Raw genomic sequence first — 21437 nt, 5'->3', positions numbered from 1 at the left:
TCACAGTCTAGTTACTTCAGTCAAGAGCAGCCGGTCAGTGGAGGTGAGGAGCACTGCCCCCACACAGCAACAGCAGCGTTGGCTTAACCCTAAATTAGGTGCCGAGAGTATCTTGGCTTCCTCAGATCATGCTTCTCTTTGCAGAAAATGCTCAGTGCGGCCTCACGCAAGTCCTACCCTGATGCAATGATTTACGTGTGGCCCTTTTGGCTCATGGGTAAAGACAAAGCCACAGGTTTGGAAGTCATGCCTTTGCGAGAAGGCACGGGAAGAAACTATCCAGTGTCGGTGTGCAGCGTGTACAGATGCACAGACAAAAGCAGAGGCTGGACTCCACGCAAGGGGACTCACTGCAGCTTAGCAAAGATGGCCGACAGCAGCCACACTGCTGTGAACAGCTCGGCTCTCCGAGCAGCCGGAAGGAAGCCAGGCACAGTCCCTCAGCGGGGGTCTGACGGACACCACTGGGTTGGCTGGAAACCACAAATCCCAAGTCCTAGCGATATTCCCTTCTTGGTGGAGGCCTAGTCTGGAAGAATCCAAAAGTGATTGCCTTCTCAGCTCATCAAATATTAAAGCTCCTAGAGAGATTACTCTTAAGCACAGTGATCATGAAGATGACCACAGTAGAGTCCCCTGAAAAGGCAATGAGGCAAAGGGGGAAGACGGGAGTTTTATGTGGCTTTCACATACAGAGCTTTCAACTTGGAGAAAGAGCCACCCTGGAAAGAACATGACTCCCATCCCAGTTGACTGCTTTTTAAGTACTTTGTGGCCTTCCTGCTGCGGTGCAAACTGAGGTCTATTTTAAGAACTGGCTTTTTTACTGCAGGGTGAGATGCCAGCATTTCACCAGGCTTGGACTGTCCCACAGTCGAGTTTCTGGCACGGCGAGGAGGGATTTCCTCAAGTGATACACCAGGGAAGGGGCCTTTCAAGACAAAAGAGTTTCCCTGAAGTTGGCTGCCAGCTCTAGGAGATTAATGGGCCATTTTCTCCTGGGCTTTATGTATGAGATATTTAATATGGGATGAAAAATGGACCATGAGGGAAAGCAGGTATTAGCTTAGGTCTTATGGAGGTGGTAATCCACAGATTCGCTTTCGTTTCGACAGTTTCTAAGTAGTGGACCAATTACCTACAGTGCACCAAGTAATTTGTTAGGGTCGAAACCAGTAAGGGCGTTCAGGTGTGTGCTAAGGTATCCTGGGTTGAAAACAGCAACTTTGAATTTTTGTGGCAGACCCAAATGCTAAGCCAGCTCTGCCCTGTCTGTTCACGTTTGGGGGTTGGTGGCTGAGTGTGTCATGTAGGCCTGCGGCTGGCACTGGCCAGGCTGTCGGGGCTCCACAAAGAGGCGGGAAACGGGCCGCTGGGGTATGCTTCCAGCTTTGGTAGCTGAGGCTGATAGCACACTTATCATTTTTTTCCCTTTTGAAAATAAGCAACAATGCGGGTGGGAAGTTCTCCTTAGAGGTTCATAGGGATTGCCACTATTCTGCTGGACCTCGAAACAACCCTGGTAAAAGCCAAGGCCTTGGGAGCACAGACCCAGAGTATCAAGCTGACTCTCGGTGGGTCTGACCCTGGGGCCTGCGAGACAGGACAGGAAATTCTGTACACGCAGCCAACATGCTAGAAGGGGAGGAGATGGCCCTGTACTCCGGGTCTCCAATTGCAGTGTGCTAGGGATGGCCTTGCTGACAGCTGGAGTCACAGATACATTAATTACGGCAAAGGCAGAAGTAAGCTACAGTGACAGGGAGCTGGGGGCGGAGGGAGAAGGCACTTTGCCATCGGAGCACATCTGTTTCATAATAAGCAGGTCTGTAATTCTCTTGTGAAAGATCACATTTTGCTATCTTCTCTGAGGCTGGAATATATAAATACTGTATTTCACGAAGGGGAAGAGGAAAGGGGAGATGATCAAATTTGTTTGCCTGTTTGCCAAGCGCTTGTTTGAGATTTTCCACCCTTTTTCTTTTGTGTGTAACAGTTTCTATAGACTGGGGTGGGGTGGGGAGAGGGAGTCAACTTGTTTTTCTAAAAGTAAAAGGCACCGTAAGGCGTCTCATGCATGGGGCCCCGGCCTTTTAATAAGTTTTCATGCCTTGGCTACAGCTACTGTATAATCAGAAGATAAATGCATGAGTGGTGCTGAGCTATTAACGTTGAAATGTGTGGTCTGGGGCCAAAGGAATGGGTGTGGGTTGAGAGGTGAAATGCTCATACCCAACAGTCTGCACAGAAGTGAGTCTGAAATGTCACATCTCCAAATGAACAGAAGCATCGTGAGCTGGGATCAGAGGGAGCCAGGTGTGGGGAAAGGAGCAGTGGGATTAAACATCCCATGGGCTGTGCGAACACTGGTTCTCTAGGTCCTGCTAGGAGTGTAGCTACTAAACCATGGAGGCTTTGACGGCATCTGCTCAGAGGAACGGTAAGAATCTTCTCATATAACCTACTGAGAATTGCTTAAATATAAGCTTATTTTTTGGTTCTGGAAACAGTTAAGGTGGAAGGAATGGGAGCCATGCTTTCTGGTGCCAAGCTATCTGCCATTTTAGTCACTGTGGCCACTGTGCTAAGAGGATGCTGCAGAGGAAGAATACCCCCCTGGCCAAGTGCCTGAGCAACTCATTCTCATTCTTATTCCTTATTAGCTTAGCACTTTGCATCTCACTTCATGGTGGCAATGATGCATGTGTGTGTGTATATATATATATTTAAATAAGATTAGATTTAATTCCTTAATTATATTTGTCAGTTTGGTATTTTCTTCATAGTCTAAAGTTGGTACTGTGAAGTTCCAAGGTGCTCTGATTTTTCAAAACAATTAAGAAAGTATGAAAGCAGACGTGGTGACATTGACAAATGAAAGGTCAGAGTGAAAGGGCAATGAAGAACAATAAAAATAAATAAAGTGTAATGAATAGGTGGGAACTGCCCACACAGGATTCTGTGAAAAGAAAACTGCAGATCCTTTCTTGGAATGTGTGTACTCTACACCCGACCTCCTGGTCCACAAACTGATTATTTAACAATCCGAAGCAATTTCCTCCAGCCAGTACCATTAAAAAAAAAAAAAATCATCCTTTCTCAGAGCCATGTTTCCAGTCTGGCAAAGACGGTCACGTCTCTGGGTGGGTGTTGGGATTCGTACCAGCAAACAGACGGACAACATGTAGGTTACTGAGGTCTCTTGTCAGGAAAAATGCTTTCTGAGATTAACTTCAGAACAATTTATCTAGCTTTCCTGCTAAATTACGGACACACGCTTTCTGTCAGAGGGAGCTCACACTCCTGATTTCCAAGCTGTTTAACTCAGCTTAGGGGATCCCAGCCTTTGTGAAGACACAGAGGTGAGAGCCGGGACATCGGCTCCTGGAAGGATCCAGGAGTCACTGCTGTGTTTTGAAGCTTTTCTTATGAAACTTGATGATGGGTGCTTGCCTCAGTTACCTCATCCTCTGTGAAGGCTAAAAATAAATAACACAAAAATAACTCAAAGCACTCTTCTGGAGAAAATGCTTTCTCCTATGTCTTGTGTAATAAATGGCTCCTGAGAGCCCTACAATGTCTGAACTATAAAGCCTTGTGTGTAAACCACGTTTGGCTTGGGGGCAAAGCAGCTGAAATTCATGGCTAGGTGTAATCCCGCTATTGGTAACTTCTTGAGCCACAAAGCTCCATGGACCTTTAAGACAACGACTTATACTGAACATACGTACAGGACATATAGGTATGTATGCATATACATTTATAAATATATATATCTAGCTGAGGATGAGACGTTAACTTCTCCCAGAGGGGTCTAACTGTCTAGTCTGGAAGCCACTGGGGCTGATAGATGGTTGAGAGGTCACCGCCCGGCCTTGGACTCCTGCTGAGTCAGGTGTTCTGGTAGGACAGCTCAAACATGTTGCAAGCCTCCTCCAGGCTCTCGTCCATGTTCAACCTCCGCCAGAAAGACTTCTGCTTCATCTGCAGCTCTCGGCGGACACATCGCGGGCAGGGGACAGACTTCTCTTTGCATTCAGCGTGGAAAACGGCTCCACAGCTTTCACACCTGCAATAGCCAACCACAGAGACGATGAGTAAGGTTGAGGTGAGCAGGGCAGGAGGCTGGAAGTCCAGACCTCTGCACAGTTCAGGTCACAGCCTTTTATTCCCGACCCCTCGAAGAGACGTGACTCATAGAAGTGGGTTCTTTCCTTTTCCAAAAGACACAAGGTTGAATTTCATTTGAAAAACATGTTTTTTCTTTTTTTTTTTTTGCTTGTTTGTTTCTGATTAGAACTAGCTGGGGACAGGCTTATGTTTTCTGGGTGGAGGGTAGTCAGCAGTCAGTTAGCAATTTTGTGATCATGGTTAAAATGGACAGAGCTCTAGAAGCTCCATGTGTTAGCTCAGCTGAGAAAGAAATGGGGGTAGTGACTCTAGGGTGAAGTGACAGAAAATAAGAGTGGAGCGCCCTGCCAACTGAAAACACTCCCAACACCAGTGACAGCCGCTGTGTCACAGCTGTGAAATTGTGCTTCCGCTAACAAGAGCCAAGCGGTTCCCCTGTCACTCCCTACCTTTATTTGACACTTTGGAAAGTGTCAAAATGGCATATTTTCAATTTCTGAATGATAGACTGTGGTCTGTTGCTCTTTTGAGTTTTGGTTTTTTAAATTAGAAACTCCCCCAAACCTCTCTATATCTAGCTTCATAACACACGTGGGAACAGTAAAGCATGAGAGAGTTGGGGAGAGATCTTGTTTTTTAAGAAAAACAAAAAACACAAATGCTGTAATTTATAGAGAGGAGACATTCCAGGTGGATGATGTTGTTTGGCTTGGTGGAAGCATGTAGGAGTCTAAATGGCTTGTTTTTACTGCAAAGCCTTTAATAATGAGTAACTGACAAGCTTCCCTAGTGGCTTAGATGGTAAAGAATCTGCCTGCAATGCAGCAGACCTGGGTTCAACCCCTGGGTCAGGAAGACCCCCTGGAGGAGGGCATGTCTACCCACTCCAGTATTCTCGCCTGGAGAATTCCATGGACAGAGGAGTCTGGCGGGCTACAGTCCATGAGGTTGCAAAGAGTCAGACATGACTGAGTAACACTTTTCTCACTTTTAATTGACAAGCACAACTATAGCTGCTCCACTGGGTGGCTTGCCAGTGAGGATTAAGTTCTCATCCTTCCTCACGTGAGTGACAACTAACTAGGACCTCATCCCAGGAGCCCAGGGAACCTGGCCTGTGTGATTTTGGTCCGCTGGCAGTGTCCATGCAGGTTCAGTGATGGCTGTGAAGGAGCCAGTCCTCAGGGCTCAGCCTTATGCCTCCTACTTTTCTTTGAGTTTCAGACCTGGGTGTGGGATGATCTCTGGAGCACCACTCCTTGACCTGCTATTGGCTCAGGATTCAGAAAGTTTGGTCAAAGGAGGACCTTCCCACCCACCCTGGTACCCAGGAGAGAAGGCAGGGACTTAGAGGGAGAGGCACTAGTGTGTGGGGAGGGGTTGTATCTACCAGCTTAAATCTGTGTCTATCTTAAATCCGATAAATCTGTATCTACAGATTAAAAGACAGAAGCTTCACTGTACCTAGTAGTCTTTACCTCCAGCTCAGCTGCTGCTGCTGCTGCTAAGTCGCTTCAGTCGTGTCTGACTCTGTGCGACCCCATAGATGGCAGCCCACCAGGCTCCCCCGTCCCTGGGATTCTCCAGGCAAGAACACTTGTCTAAATACTGCATAGCAGTGGTTAGTAGAGCAGGCAGGGTGAGATGGCCTAATGCCAATCTATCTTCAAATCACATTCTGCCTATAGGACTGCCATGGATGGAACCGTGTGCCCCCCAAATTCCTATGCTGATGCCTCAGGCTCCAATGTATCTATATTTGGAGATGGGGTCCTCAGGAAGTAATTTAGGTTCACAGGAATCATAAAGATATATCCTGATCTGATATGATTTGTGTCTTCATAAGAAGAGAACTAAGGAGGAACTAAAAGAGCCTCTTGATGAGGGTGAACGGTGAGAGTGAAAGAGCCAGGTTAAGACTAAATATTAAAAAAACTAAGATCATGGCATCCAGCCCCATTACTTCATGGCAAATAGAGGGGGAAATGGTGGAAGTAGTGACAGATTTCCTCTTCTTGGGCTCTAAAATCACTGCGGATGGTGACTTCAGCCATAAATTGCTTCTTGGCAGGAAAGTGATGACAAACATAGACAGTGTGGTGAAAAGCAGAGACATTACTCTGCCAGCAAAGGTCCATATAGTCAAGGTTATGGTCTTCCCAGTTGTGAAAGCTAGACTGTAAAGAAGGCAGAATGCCAAAGAATTGATGCCTTTGAACTGTTGTGCTGCAGAAGACTCCTGAAAGTCCCTTGGATAGCAAGGAGATCAAACCAGTCAATCTTAATGGAAATCAACCCTAAATACTCACTGGAAGGACTGATGCTGAAGCTGAAGCTCCAGTATTTTGGTCATCTGATGCGAACAGATGACTCACTGGAAAAGTCCCTGATGCTGGCAAAGATTGAGGGCAGAGGAGAAGAGGCTGTCAGAGGATGAGATGGCTAGATGGCATCACCGATGTGATAAACATGAACTTGGGCAACTCCGGGAGATGGTGAGGGACAGGGAGGACTGGCATGCTACAGTCCATGGGGTCACAAAGAGTCAGACATGACTGGGTGACTGAACAGCAACAATAGCAAGGACAACAGAGAGCCCCTTCTCTGCCCCTGCCTGTACTTGGAGGAGAGGCTAGGTAAGGACTGAGGCAGGAAGGCAGCCGTCTGCAAACCAGGAAGAGAGCGCTGGCCAGAAACCAAGCCCTGCTGAACCCTGACCTGGGACTTCCAGCTGCCAGCACTGTAAGAGATAAATCCAGGCTGTGGTATTCTCTGTGACAGCCAGAGCTGACTAAGACAGTGACCTTGAGGAAGTTACTTCACTTCCCTGAGCTTCAACTTCCTTATCTGCTAAGTTGGGTTTCCATTAACGTGTACCTCATCTGGTGCTGTGTGGCGCAAATGAGATCACAGGTACAGCGTTTGCACAGTTCCTGGCACCTGGTTAACACTTAATAACACAGCTGAGACGGCTTCTTCCAGTGTCAGCAGCTACTTGCTGCCTTCCTGCAAGTCTTCATTTCAGCCTGATTTCACCTATGCCACCGTGGTGACCTGAGGGCACTCTGATCAACCCCGTCATTTCAAAGAGAGGAAAACTGAGGTTCTAGGAGGGGTAGTAGTTGTCTCACGAGGACACAGCGAGTAAAAGCCAGAGCAGAGACTAGAACCCAGGACTCCCGGCAGCCCAGCCAAGGCTTGTACCTGAGGCCTGCTTATCTAAGTGAGAGTAGTGCGTGATCACGGAAGGACACGTGGGGCTTCAAGTTAGAATCCGTGTGTCCAAATCTCAAATTTTTCTTTGAGTGACCTTGGGCATGGAATTTATATTCTTGGTACTCACAATGACTTCCTTCCTAGTCAGTGGGGTTCTCAGAGGAAAACGGGTGGATGTATATGGAAGGGCCCATCAAATGGCAAGTGGTTCGAGGAGCAAGCGAAAGGGTACACCACTTCCCATGGTGACGCTGGCACCTGCCTTCTTGCCTGGAGCTGCTGGGCTGTCGACATGGTGGGGTCATCCTTATCATCTCTCTGGCCTCAACCCCTCCCTCCTTCCCAGGGAGAGTGCAGGCAGGGAATGAAGGGCAAATCCAGGTGTCCTTGTGCCTCTCTTGTCTGGCTGGCTCCCTGCCGGTGGCCTTGTCCTCAGTGGGTCACACCTCTGTAACCTCCTACTACTGAAGGGAGACGAATGATAACTTTAGTAAATTTCCTCCTTCCTGCCTCCTCTATCCTGCTGAGTTAGTCAGTGACTTACACACCTAGGGATGTTACGCTAGGGAATGACTGATAAGGAGACAACCGCGGGGTTCCTTCAGTACCACCCCCTGTCTCTGCTGATACCCCTCTCCGACCCCACTGTGAGTGGAGAGGTTGAGTCTTATCAGGTATTTCTGGTGCAACAAACACCCATGGGGTGATGGAGGGACCAAGTACACCTGCTCTTTCTAGCCAAAGGTCACTAACTGGAAAATAAAAAAAGTGTAAGATGAATGATTTCAAAATAGAATCAAGTCCTATTTTTTCTAACAATCTGTAACCCAGCAGGCATCTTTTGACCTGTGTAAGTGGATAGACTTATCAATGACTTTCCCAAATTCAGAGACTGTACTGTTAAAATTTCCCCCTGATCCTCCCTTTACAGAAAAGGAACAAGGGCAGGAGAAGGAAGGAGGAAGAGAGACTCTCACATAAGGGTTATGAGCTCTGTAGTAAAAATGCAGTGTGCAGGAAAAAATATTTACATTAAAAATGCAATATATAGGTATTCTTTTCTTTGAGAATAGGACTTTACTAAAAAGAACCTTTCACACTAAAAAGATTCACTGACCCCTTAGTTTTTACTGAATTTCCTAACTGTATTAAAAATACAAAATACAATTAAACATAACTTTTAAGGAACACGTCTTTTATATAAGGCAAAGCTACCAATGTATTTGTCTGGGCAGAAAATTGCTATAGATAATGAAAGAGCAACGTCCCTTTGGCATTCCTCAGTGATACATCAAATGAAAGCCATTTCTGAGTCATCCAGTCCAGCAGTCAGCAGCTTTTTGGATTCTGCTGTGGCCCCTGGAGAACAAAGACTGCGTGGCCTCCCTTTCCAGTGTCGTGTCACGAAGGATGTGACTGCAGAGACATATACTTGCAATAATCAGGGTCATGCAATAGATTTTCCTGCTTTTTTCTTGAAAGCATTCACTGCTTCACTTAATCCAGGGATCTCAGCCTTGGCACTAGTGATGTTTGGGACTTAAGAGTCCTTTGTTGTGTGGTGCTATTCTGAGCACTGTGGGCTTCCCAGGTGGCGCTAGTGGTAAAGAATCTGTCTGCCCATTTAGGAGATGCGAGAGACATGGATTCGAACCCTAGGTTGAAAGATCCCCTGGAGGAGCAAATGGCAATCCACTCCAGTATTTTTTGCCTGGGAAATCCCATGGACAGAGGAGCTTGGTGGGCTACAGTCCACAGGGTCGCAAAGAGTCGACATGACTGTTCAGAAACACCACCGCCACCTTCTGAGCACTATAGTATGTTTAGCGGTATCTCTGGCCTCTGCCCACCTGATGCTAGTGGCAAACCCCGCTCCTCCTGTCAGTGCCTCCAGACACTGCCAAATGTCCCTGGGGTGGGGTGGAGGGCAGGCAGGGGTAGGAAACCTTCTGGGTTGAGAACCGTTGACTCAACCTATCTGGACAAGGTGTCACAGAGAGGGTACCCAGGGAGTACATAAACAGCACCCTCTCCAGGTGGAACCTGCAAGTATTCCCTGTGGGCTTACAGTCAAATTAACCAGTAAGGTCCAGTGTAGTGTGTTTATTCACATCATTTTCACAAATACACATTTTAATATATCACTTGATTAAAATAGCTGAAACTCACTTAGCATTAACCATCCTGTGGTTTCTAAAATTAGCTTAGGCCATCATTTAAGAAGCCTAGACCCATGGCACAATTCTGCGTATTGACTGTGCTGTGCTGTGCTCAGTCACCCACAGTCGTGTCCAACTCTTTGCAACCCCATGCACTGTGGCCCGCCAGGGTCCTCTGTCCATGGCGATTCTCTAGGCAAGAACACTGGAGTGAATAGTCTATCCCTTTGCCAGGGGAACTTCCCAACCCAGGAATCGAACTGGGGTCTCCTGTGTTGCAGGCAGATTCTTTACCAGCTGAGCTATCAGGGAAGTCCACGCATTGACTAGTAACCCTCAACTTTCTATCAGCTCACTTTGATTTTTCCATTCTCCCCAAAGGCCATCTTGGTGACTGACCCTGCACCACATTTATCCCCTCTTTGGCCAAGAACTTCCAAGGTATTTCTCTGTGGTGTTCCTTCCTTTTTCGAGCCCTATCTAAGCCATCTAGAGAACCAAAACCAAATACTTTTCTATTTGTCCAATAAAATAAATCTCTTTTACCTAATTGTGAAGTAGTTCAGTTTCAGTGACTTCTGCAGTGGAAAGGAGACCAGTAAAATAGCAGTGAGGCCACTTACTGCAGAAGGGAGAGCACAATGAGAGAGAGTAATCCTGAAATCTTGGCCCTAGCATTACTGGGATCTTGGAGAACTTACTTCATCTCGGAACCTCACTTTCCCCAAAAGGCTAAGAGAAAGCTGGATTAGATGGTATTTAAGGTTCCTTCCAGCCTGCAGATTTTGTGCAGAGGAAAAAGAGCTACTCTGGGTTTGATCTTCTTCTTTCCAAACTTCCTTGGCCCCAGGTCTGTGGATGAATGAGTGGGAATGTAGCTCAGAAAAATCTCAAACTGACAAGCTGGGAATGAATGAGCCTTAACATGAGATGAGCCTTAAAGTGAAGAGTGAGATTTGAAATGTTGTTTGCATTCATTAGTCAAGTGATGAAATAGCTTATATACAGCTCTGATCATCAGGAAGTGGGCCAAAAGGAGTTGCCCCTTCAAATAAAATTTCAACTAAACATTAAGGACTTCTCTCTAAGTTTTCTCCCAATCTTCATCAGCATCCCTTTTCCCCAAGAAAAATCCCCAGAATTGTTAAATGTTGTGGGGTTTTTATTTTGTGGGGCAAGAATACACGGAAGAAGTGTACAAAAAAGATCTTCACGACCCAGATAATCATGATGATGTGATCACTCATCTAGAGCCAGACATCCTGGAATGTGAAGTCAAGTGGGCCTTAGAAAGCATCACTACGAACAAAGCTAGTGGAGGTGATGGAATTCCAGTTGAGCTGTTTCAAATCCTGAAAGATGATGCTGTGAAAGTGCTGCACTCAATATGCCAGCAAGTTTGGAAAACTCAGCAGTGCCAAAGGACTGGAAAAGGTCAGTTTTCATTCCAATTCCAAAGAAAGGCAATGCCAAAGAATGCTCAAACTACCGTACAATTGCACGCATCTCACATGCTAGTAAAGTAATGCTCAAAATTCTCCAAGCCAGGCTTCAGCAATACATGAACCGTGAACTTCCAGATGTTCAAGCTGGTTTTAGAAAAGGCAGAGGAACCAAAGATCAAATTGCCAACATCCGCTGGCTCATGGAAAAAGCAAGAGAGTTCCAGAAAAACATCTATTTCTGCTTTATTGACTATGCCAAAGCCTTTGACTGTGTGGATCACAAGAAACTGTGGAAAATTCTTCAAGAGATGGGAATACCAGACCACCTGACCTGCCTCTTGAGGAATCTGTATGCAGGTCAAGAAGCAACAGTTAGAACTGGACATGGAACAACAGACTGGTTCCAAATAGGAAAAGGAGTACGTCAAGGCTGTATATTGTCACCCTGCTTATTTAACTTATATGCAGAGTACATCATGAGAAACGCTGGACTGGAAGAAACACAAGCTGGAATCAAGATTGCCGGGAGAAATATCAATCACCTCAGATATGCAGATGACACCACCCTTATGGCAGAAAGTGAAGAGGAGCTAAAAAGCCTCTTGATGAAAGTGAAAGAGGAGAGTGAAAAAGTTGGCTTAAAGCTCAACATTCAGAAAACGAAAATCATGGCATCTGGTCCCATCACTTCATAGGAAATAGATGGGGAAACAGTGTCAGACTTTATTTTTTTGGGCTCCAAAATCACTGCAGATGGTGACTGCAGGCATGAAATTAAAAGACACCTACTCCTTGGAAGAAAAGTTATGACCAACCTAGATAGTATATTCAAAAGCAGAGACATTACTTTGCCGACTAAGGTCCATCTAGTCAAGGCCATGGTTTTTCCTTTGGTCATGTATGGATGTGAGAGTTGGACTGTGAAGAAGGCTGAGCGCCGAAGAATTGATGCGTTTGAACTGTGGTGCTGGATTAGACTCTTGAGGATCCCTTGGACTGCAAGGAGATCCAACCAGTCCATTCTGAAGGAGATCAGCCCTGGGTGTTCTTTGAAAGGAATGATGCTAAAGCTGAAGCTCCAGTACTTTGGACACCTCATGCGAAGAGTTGACTCATTGGAAAAGATTCTGATGCTGGGAGAGATTGGGGGCAGGAGGAAAAGGGGACGACCCAGGATGAGATGGCTGGATGTCATCACCGACTCGATGGACGTGAGTCTGAGTGAACTCCGGGAGTTGGTGATGGACAGGGAGGCCTGGTGTGCTGCGATTCATGGGATCGCAAAGAGTTGGACACGACTGAGCGACTGAACTGAACTGAACTGAGGACTGGCTAGAGGCAGTAGTCATTCACCAGCCTACATGGAAGTACTTACTTTTGCGTTTTAAACATTGGGACAGCCACACTGGAGAGGACCAGGTGCCTATCAGTACAGTGTACGCCAGAGGATGAGTGAGGAGAAAGGAGTAACTCAAGGTTTGAGTCTGCGGAAGCCCTAGGGGTCAATACCATTAATGATTGGTGCGCGCCTGGCAAACTGGTCCCCTTCCTTGGAACGGGGCAGAGGAATATCTCTACCAGCTGGGGGAAACAGAAATCTCATTTCCGTGTCTTAATAAAGGCATCATCAGACGAGACTCTATTGTTGTTCAGTCGCTAAGTCGTGTCTGACTTTTTGCAAGCCCATGGACTGCAGAGGCTCCTTTGTCCTCCACTATCTCCCGGTCGCTCAAAGTCATGTCCATTGAGTCGGTGATCCTATCTAACCATCTCATCTTTAGTCGCCCCCTTCTCCTTTTGCCTTCAATCTTTCCCAGAATCAGGGTCTTTTCCAATGAGTCAGCTCTCCACATCAAATGGCTAAAGTTTGGAGCTTCAGCTTCAGCATCAGTCCTGATGAATATTCAGGGTTGATTTCTTATACACAACCCTAAAACTTGGCTTACTGACCTACAGCAAATGAAAGAGAGGTCCAGAACCCAGAAATCAAATAGTCAATTGCCAAGAGATTGGACAGACAGGATGTTCTTATTACAAGCTATCAAATTCAAGAAAACTCACCTGTGACAAAACTAACAGAACTAAATATGTGCAAGGGAAAAGGCTTGCTTCTCAAATACTATGGCAAAGAAGCAAGAATTTCTGGCTGCTGAGAGTTTCCTGTTCTGGAATGCTGATGATGTGAAACCAATTAGAGACAGGCTGAGGATGGCTTTGTCTATACCCTTCCAGCTTCTAGCTGCACACAGGGAGGTCACAGGCAGCCGCGAGAGGCCTCTGCCCCAGGTTGAGGTCACTGAGATGCTTCTACTCTGTTCATGTTGGGTTCCTCCCTGGCTGCATTTTTATTTTTGGCTCAGGCAATGACCTCAGATATTTCACTAGGATTGAAATTCAGGCTTAGCTTGGTTGGATCTCTGACAAGGGAAAGACAGGCCCACAGAGCAGGGTGAGCTCTGGCTGATTTCCACTCAGTGGAGCCCACGACGAAAAGGGTGGGGCGCAGAGTAAGTGCACATTATCAGGCATGTGTGTGCGGTCTGGGGTATGGCTGCTATATAAGATGCCTCACAGGGTCACTAGTTATTATTGGTTTTTCTCAGAAACCAAGATGATTATTCAAATCTCTTAGCTAAAGGAGGTAGTTATTGGGGCCTGGTTATTTTCATGTTTGGAGTTGGTGTTTCCTTCTGTTCTTCAGTCAGTAAATGGATGTCAGCAAACAATTTATAATTTGCTTAAATAGGAAATCAGCCAATATCATATACAGCATGTCTGTCTCTCTGTGTGTATGTGTGCTATGCATGTACTTATATAGCTATATGTATGCTGTTTAGAAGAATATACAGAATATGTTACTAAACATTCAAAGGTAAAATGAATTAAATCTGATTTAACTAGATGATACAATTTGAATGAATGAATGAATGAATGAGCAAGCCCTGTGCTGGGATAAGCAGAAATCCATTCCCCAGGTACCCCTTGGTTCTGCCCCAGGAGAAGCAGGGGGGAGGAGGGAGGGAGACAACAAAGGGTCTGGCTCCTTGGACAATGAGGCAGGGATAAACTGCATCTGGGTCCATCACATTTAGGGTTGTTGACTGTGGTTTGTTTTTTTTTGGCTTGTGGGGGGGCGGTGTAGGGAGGTGGGTAGTGAAAGGGTATCCCCTATAGTTTGATTAGAGTTCTATGAGACTAGAAAAGATCAAAGACCCAGTACCTTTGGCTAAATGTCAGGGAGATTTAGGCACGTTATGTGCTAATTTGTAAAGCTATCCCAGTAGCTCTGAATTGTAAAATGCACAAATTAGATATTTAAATCAGACATCTATAAGGCCCTTTGCCCCTATTTTTACATAAATTATCCTTAAAATAGCTCTCCTAATTGTATTCCCTTTTTAAATAAGTCAGTCAGTAAACAGATAAACATGAAATGAAATAACAGAATAGCTGGTGGCTTCTCTGGTCCCAGAACTGGTAAATGGTGGGTCAACTTTGGCTGTGATTTCTGTCTTCTGACTTAAATCTGGCCCTCTTTCCACATTTACTAGCCACATGGCCCTTTAAGTTACTTAGTATATCCCCAAATACCTGCTAAGGCTCAAATCTGGGAAGAACAATTGGTATGCCCTGAAATGATCTTTTTATTTACCTTTTAATCCCTGAAGTTAATTAAGGAAGGTTTTTTCCCTGATTACAGCCCAGAAAGCATTTGGCTTTCACAGGTCTTGCACTTTTAGTTTGTAAACCCAAGCTCAGCTAATACCTTTGACAAGAGCTTTACTTAAAATCTTGGCTTTGAAAATAGAATGTAAACAAGGGTTAATTAATTCATTTGCTAATTTTGCTACCCTACTGGGGACAGTAACTCACCATTATCTTTAGTGCTAATGCTTAATAAATGCTTCTTGCTAATTTGCAGGTGGTGACAGGACTTCTCAGTAATACTCTATGTATGTAAAATCATAATAGATTTGACCTGAATGAAAAAAAGGAATTTCTGACACTTGTAAATTTTTTTTTTTAATGGTTCACCTGGCAGTTAATATCATTCTCAACAGACAAATGTCCATTACTTCTTGGGATTACTTCAGGAAAATCTTGTTTTAATATTAGAAAAAGTAAACCGAAGGAGGATTTTAAAATTTTCTACAGTTTTTGTAAACAGCTAGGATATATCATGATTGTAGCCATTAAAAAAACCATAAATAAGAGCAATGGCTTTCTGTGAAAACCTCTAAAGTAGTTCAAAATATCTAAGAGTCCAAGAGATGTTTAGAAATATCTTGCTACATCTAAGATAAAGACAGTAAATATAAGAATATTATTAGGCTAATGCAGATTAAAAAAAATTATCTTGGTTTATGTATACAGACTGCTGTTTAACTTATCAGCCTACCTTTAAAATGTAAGAACTGTCAAGGTTTGAAGTGAAACCTCTTTAAAAGAAACAATAATTTATAAAGATAGATACCAAGATTCTGATGGGATTTACTAGTATTTAACATACTACATTTCAGTTCCTCAAGACACTTAATGGAACACAAATAAAGGAAACTGTCAAGCATGGGTACATTAGAAAAATGCAAAAAAGTTCAGAAGGTAGATCTAGTTTAAACAGCATGATTAGTTACACAGGAATAAGTTAAATGATGTAAATTTAAAAGGAGAAAGGCATTCAAACAAAAGACCCAAAGTGTTTTGTCATTACTTACTTCCCTATTTGTCTCTTCTCATCAATACAATTTTCTACAATACAGTATTACTTTATTTTCTAATACTCAATGTGTTCTAGGCCAGTGGTTCTCAAAGTGTGGTCCCTGGACTAGCCAAACCAGCATCACCAGAGAATTTGTTAGATATGCAAATTATTGGGTTCCATGCCAGACTTACTGAATTATAAACTATAGGGTGGGGCTTGTCACTCTATTTTAACCAGCCCTCCAGAGAATTCTGATGAATAAAAATGTTCAAAAACAACTGCTCTAGGCCAATCATTTCCAAAGGCAGTTGTTCTATTTAATATATTAGACAAAGCTATTCTATGTATTCTTGGGGTTCCCTGGTGGCTCAGACAGTAAAGAATCTGCCTGCAGTTTGGGAGACCTGGGGTTTGAACCCTGGGTCAGGAAGATCCTCTGGAGAAGGGAACGGATACCCACTCCAGTATTCTGGCCTGGAGAATTCCATGGACAAGAAGCCTAGCAGGCTACAGTCCATGGGGTCACAAAGAGTTGGACATGACTGAGTAACTTTCACTTTTCATTCTAAATACTTAGAACAAAAACATGGACTTAGCAAAATGAAATAGGAAGTGATGTTAATTACTGTTTTTTCATAGGACTTTACATTTCATGTCTATTAATATGTTCCTACAGCTGATAAATAAGCATCTCATTTGCTTTTCTTTATCACAAAATGGAGTTTTTCTTATATTTATTGGCCATTTGCATATTGTTTCTGAATATTGGTTTGTGTCCTTTGCATTTTCTAATGACTTTTATAGATTTCTTTTTTTTTATATTCAGGAAATTAATGCTTTGTCACATGTGTGGTAATATCTCTCCAAGTTTCCTGTTTACATTTGCCTTTATCTATAAAATTTTAGGCATTTAACTTTTAAAAAATGTATTTAAAAGCATGTTGCTTTCATGGCTTCTGGGTTTGTGTCAAGTTTAAAGAGACCTTCCCTATTTTAAGATGATAAAAATATTCACCCTTCTTTTCTTCTAGTACTTTATGGGTTTTTGTTTTGTTTGTTTTATATATTAACATATTTGATCCATTTGGAATTTATCTTGATGTAAGGAGTATGGTAAAATCCAGCATTATTTTTCTTTCTGCAATGGTTATCTGGTTCCCAGTTCCTTTTATGGAATGATCCATTTTTGTGTTACTAATTTGCTGTGCTACCTTTATTGTGCATTAAATTTCCCTATAACTTGGATTTATCTCCATGCTTTCTGAAATCCTATTCCACTGATTTATTTTCCTATGCCAACACTATACTGTTTTATTTTTTAAAATATTTTAATTTACTTATTTGGTTGTGCTTGGTCTTAGTTGTGGCACTTGAGATTTTCAGTCTTTGTCACAGTATGTGAGATCTTTAGTTACAGTATGCAAACTCTTAGTTGCAGCATCTTGGGATCTAGTTCCCTGACCAGGGATCAAACCAGGGCCCCCTGCATTGGGAGTGAAGAATCTTAGCCACTGGACCACCAGAGAAGTCCAAACAGTATACTGTCTTATAATACATTCGGATATCTGGTAAAAAATAGTCTCCCTTCAAGTAAACAACTTTAGAATTAATCTAAAGAGTTAGTTATAATTAACACAAGAGAAGAATCTACACATGGACATCACCAGATGCTCAACACCAAAATCAGATTGATTATATTCTTTGCAGCCAAAGATGGAGAAGCTCTATACAGTCAACAAAAACAAGACCAGGAGCTGACTGTGGCTCAGATCACGAACTCCTTATTATCAAATTCAGACTCAAATTGAAGAAAGTAGGGAAAACTGCTAGACCATTCAGGTATGACCTAAATCAAATCCCTTGATTATACAGTGGAAGTGAGAAATAGATTTAAGGGACTAGATCTGATAGATAGAGTGCCTGATGAATTATGGAATGAGGTTCGTGACATTGTACAGGAGACAGAGATCAGGACCATCCCCATGGAAAAGAAATGCAAAAAAGCAAAATGGCTGTCTGGGGAGGCCTTACAAATAGCTGTGAAAAGAAGAGAGGTGAAAAGCAAAGGAGAAATGGAAAGATATAAGCATCTGAATGCAGAGTTCCAAAGAATAGCAAGAAGAGATAAGAAAGCCTTCCTCAGCAATCAATGCAAAGAAATAGAGGAAAAGAACAGAATGGGAAAGACTAGAGATCTCTTCAAGAAAATTAGAGATACCAAGGGAACATTTCATGCAAAGATGGGCTCGATAAAGGACAGAAATGGTATGGACCTAACAGAAGCAGAAGATATTAAGAAGAGGTGGCAAGAATACACAGAAGAACTGTACAAAAAAGATCTTCACGACCCAGATAATCATGATGGTGTGATCACTCATCTAGAGCCAGACATCCTGGAATGTGAAGTTAAGTGGGCCTTGGAAAGCATTGCTACGAACAAAGCTAGTGGAGGTGATGGAATTCCAGTTGAGCTGTTTCAAATCCTAAAAGATGATGCTGTGAAAGTGCTGCACTCAATATGCCAGCAAATTTGGAAAACTCAGCAGTGCCCACAGGACTGGAAAAGGTCAGTTTTCATTCCAATCCCAAAGAAAGGCAATGCCAAAGAATGCTCAAACTACCTCACAATTGCACTCATTTCACACCCTAGTAAAGTAATGCTCAAAATTCTCCAAGCCAGGATTCAGCAATATGTGAACCGTGAACTCCCTGATGTTCAAGCTGGTTTTAGAAAAGGCAGAGGAACCAGAGATCAAATTGCCAACATCTGCTGGCTCATGGAAAAAGCAAGAGAATTCCAGAAAAACATCTATTTCTGCTTTATTGACTATGCCAAAGCCTTTGACTGTGTCGATCACAATAAACTGTGGAAAATTCTGAGAGAGATGGGAATACCAGACCACCTGACCTGCCTCTTGAGAAATCTGTATGCAGGTCAAGAAGCAGCAGTTAGAACTGGACATGGAACAACAGACTGGTCCCAAATAGGAAAAGGAGTATGTCAAGGCTGTATACTGTCACCCTGTTTATTTAACTTCTATGCAGAGTACATCATGAGAAACGCTGGGCTGATGAAGCACAAGCTGGAATCAAGATTGCTGGGAGAAATATCAATCACCTCAGATATGCAGATGACACCACCCTTATGGCAGAAAGTGAAGAGGAACTAAAGAGCCTCTTGATGAAAGTGAAAGAGGAGAGTGAAAAAGTTGGCTTAAAGCTCAACATTCAGAAAACGAAGATTATGGCATCTGGTCCCATCACTTCATGGGAAATAGATGGGGAAACAGTGGAAACAGTGTCAGACTTTATTTTGGGGGGCTCCAAAATCACTGCAGATGGTGACTGCAGGCATGAAATTAAAAGACACTTACTCCTTGGAAGAAAAGTTATGACCAACCTAGATAGTATATTCAAAAGCAGAGACATTACTTTGCCGACTAAGGTCCGTCTAGTCAAGGCTATGGTTTTTCCTGTGGTCATGTATGGATGTGAGAGTTTGACTGTGAAGAAGGCTGAGCAGTGAAGCATTGATGGTTTTGAACTGTGGTGTTGGAGAAGACTCTTGAGAGTCCCTTGGACTGCAAGGAGATCCAACCAGTCCATTCTGAAGGAGATCAACCCTGGGATTTCTTTGGAAGGAATGATGCTAAAGCTGAAACTCCAGTACCTGGCCACCTCACGTGAAGAGTTGACTCATTGGAAAAGACTCTGATGCTGGGAGGGATTGGGGGCAGGAGGAGAAGGGGACAACTGAGCATGAGATGGCTGGATGTCATCACCGACTCGATGGACATGAGTCTGAGTGAACTCCAGGAGTTGGTGATGGACAGGGAGGCCTGGCATGCTGCGATTCATGGGTTCACAAAGAGTTGGACATGATGAGCGACTGAACTGAACTGAAAGAGTTAATTAATTCTAAAGAGGGCTTCCCTCATAGCTCAGTTGGTGAAGAATCTGCCTGCAATTCAGGAGACCTGGGTTCAATCCCTGGGACGGGAAGATCCCCTGGAGAAGGATACGGCAGCCCACTCCAGTATTCTTGCCTGGAGAATCCCATGGACAGAGAGCCTGGCAGGCTACAATCCATGGGGTTGCAAGAGTCAGACACAACTTAGCAACTAAACCACCACCACACCCCAAAGAGTTATAAGATTCTATCTTGACTCTATTAAGTTCAATGCTGCCCATCTTTATGTTTTTTTAAATGAAAAAAGTTGAAATGTATATCAACCAATTAAATTTATAATTTTATTTCTTAGTTTTATTTAATTTAAAAAGAGATGCCACAGTATAAACATATGAAGTAATCAAGGACCAATTCTGACTTTTTTTTTCAGTCTTTACTTTAGATATTTGACATTTTGATAATAAATAACATCTCAGTTATTTATTTTTATCTCTATACAGTGACAAAAGTATTAACTTTTGGTGGGTTAAACTAATAGACTGTGTATATGTTTATTAGATTAGAAAACATGGTTTAACTGTTCAATAATGTATAAGGTTTTAGCCTAGTGTGCTTGAACCAAACATATTGAAAAAATGTAATAATACTTAAAACACTAAATGATGAAAAATGCGTGAACAACATGCCTTTTTTTTTTTTTTAGCAGCTCCTCTGATTCAGTGAGAATGTTATTTGAAACTTTCACTTCCACTCTGCATATTAGTAAAAGCTGGATGAGGATGGAACCCAGTCTCCCACATTGCAAGCAGATTCTTTACCATCTGAGCCACCAGGGAAGCCCAACAACACTGGAGTGGGTTGCCATTCCCTTCTCCAGAGGAGCTTCCAAACCCAGGAATCAAAGTGGGGTCTCCTACATTGCAGGCAGATACTTTACCAGCTGAGCTACCAGGGTAGTCCCTGAAACTGATAACACAGTAATAAAAAAATGTTATGAATAGTTATACTATGTACACAAGTAATAAGCAGACACATTAGACACCAGGAAGTCACTGCAAGTTGTATTTCTTTCAACGCTGTGTATATTCACTTATAAGACAGGACTAGGGTGGAGAAGGCTAGAGGGTTGTATATCAGCAAAGGAAACTCTCAAGGGGAGCAATGTGGTCATTCACTGGGAGAAGCCAGCGAGTGCCTTTCGCTTAGGTCTGGTTAACAACGTGCTTGCTAACCAATAACTAAGCCTTTCAGTGTCTCTGGGAGGTGGCTTGGGCAAGCCCTCTAGACCCCTCAGTGAGAAAAACTGAGGTAGGAAACTTTTGTGGGGTTAGGTGGGGAAAAGGGTTAAGAACTGCTCTTAGGTACTTCTAAGCATTAGGGTTCGCCCGATTAGGTCTCTCTTTTTCATTTTTTAAAATTTGTTTATTTTTTGGCTGTGCTGTGCAGCATGAGATCTTACTTCCCTGACCAGGGATTGAGCCTGAGCCCCAACACTGGAAGCAGAGTTTTAACCACTGGACCACCAGGGAAGTCCCGTCCCAGGTCTCTCTCTTCTCAACACTGGACCTTACGCAACTCTCAGGAAAGAGGAGGAAGGGAAGAGTCATCTTTCATGCTTGCTGCTTTGACATTCACATCACTTGTGTCCCTTAGCCCCTGGGCTGGTGCCTCTTTCTGACTGCATGAAAATCATGCCATCCCTCAGGCTAACTCAGGCTTCGCTCTGCCACCCTAATGCCATCCTACTCAGCTCCACCCCTTGTCTTCCCAGGGAAATTCTGCTTGTTTCTTCATTCTCAATTCTGAAGTTTTTCTTCCCAGTCACTGATATAAGCTGCTTTCCTACCTAAGTCTTTTAAATTTCCTCTCCACCA

The 21437-nt window shown here is 43.6% G+C and overlaps 1 protein-coding gene across 1 annotated transcript in view; it reads right to left on the bottom strand.

The window, feature by feature from the left end:
• Nucleotides 1-3739: 3739 nt before the first annotated feature.
• The window catches only part of PLEKHM3 (pleckstrin homology domain containing M3), a 208861-nt gene continuing 191163 nt past the window's right edge, over nt 3740-21437 (bottom strand). The window contains exon 8 of the mRNA XM_040228670.1: nt 3740-4069. Within this exon, the coding sequence (XP_040084604.1) occupies nt 3892-4069 (178 nt within the window). The 3' untranslated portion in view covers nt 3740-3891. The remainder of the gene's footprint in view (nt 4070-21437) is intronic.

Source organism: Oryx dammah, unplaced genomic scaffold, assembly GCF_014754425.2.
Source record: "Oryx dammah isolate SB20612 unplaced genomic scaffold, SCBI_Odam_1.1 HiC_scaffold_27, whole genome shotgun sequence".
NCBI lineage: Eukaryota > Metazoa > Chordata > Mammalia > Artiodactyla > Bovidae > Oryx > Oryx dammah.
The sequence above is the reverse complement of the archived record's forward strand: the minus strand, read 5'-3'. Positions and strand labels throughout refer to the sequence as shown.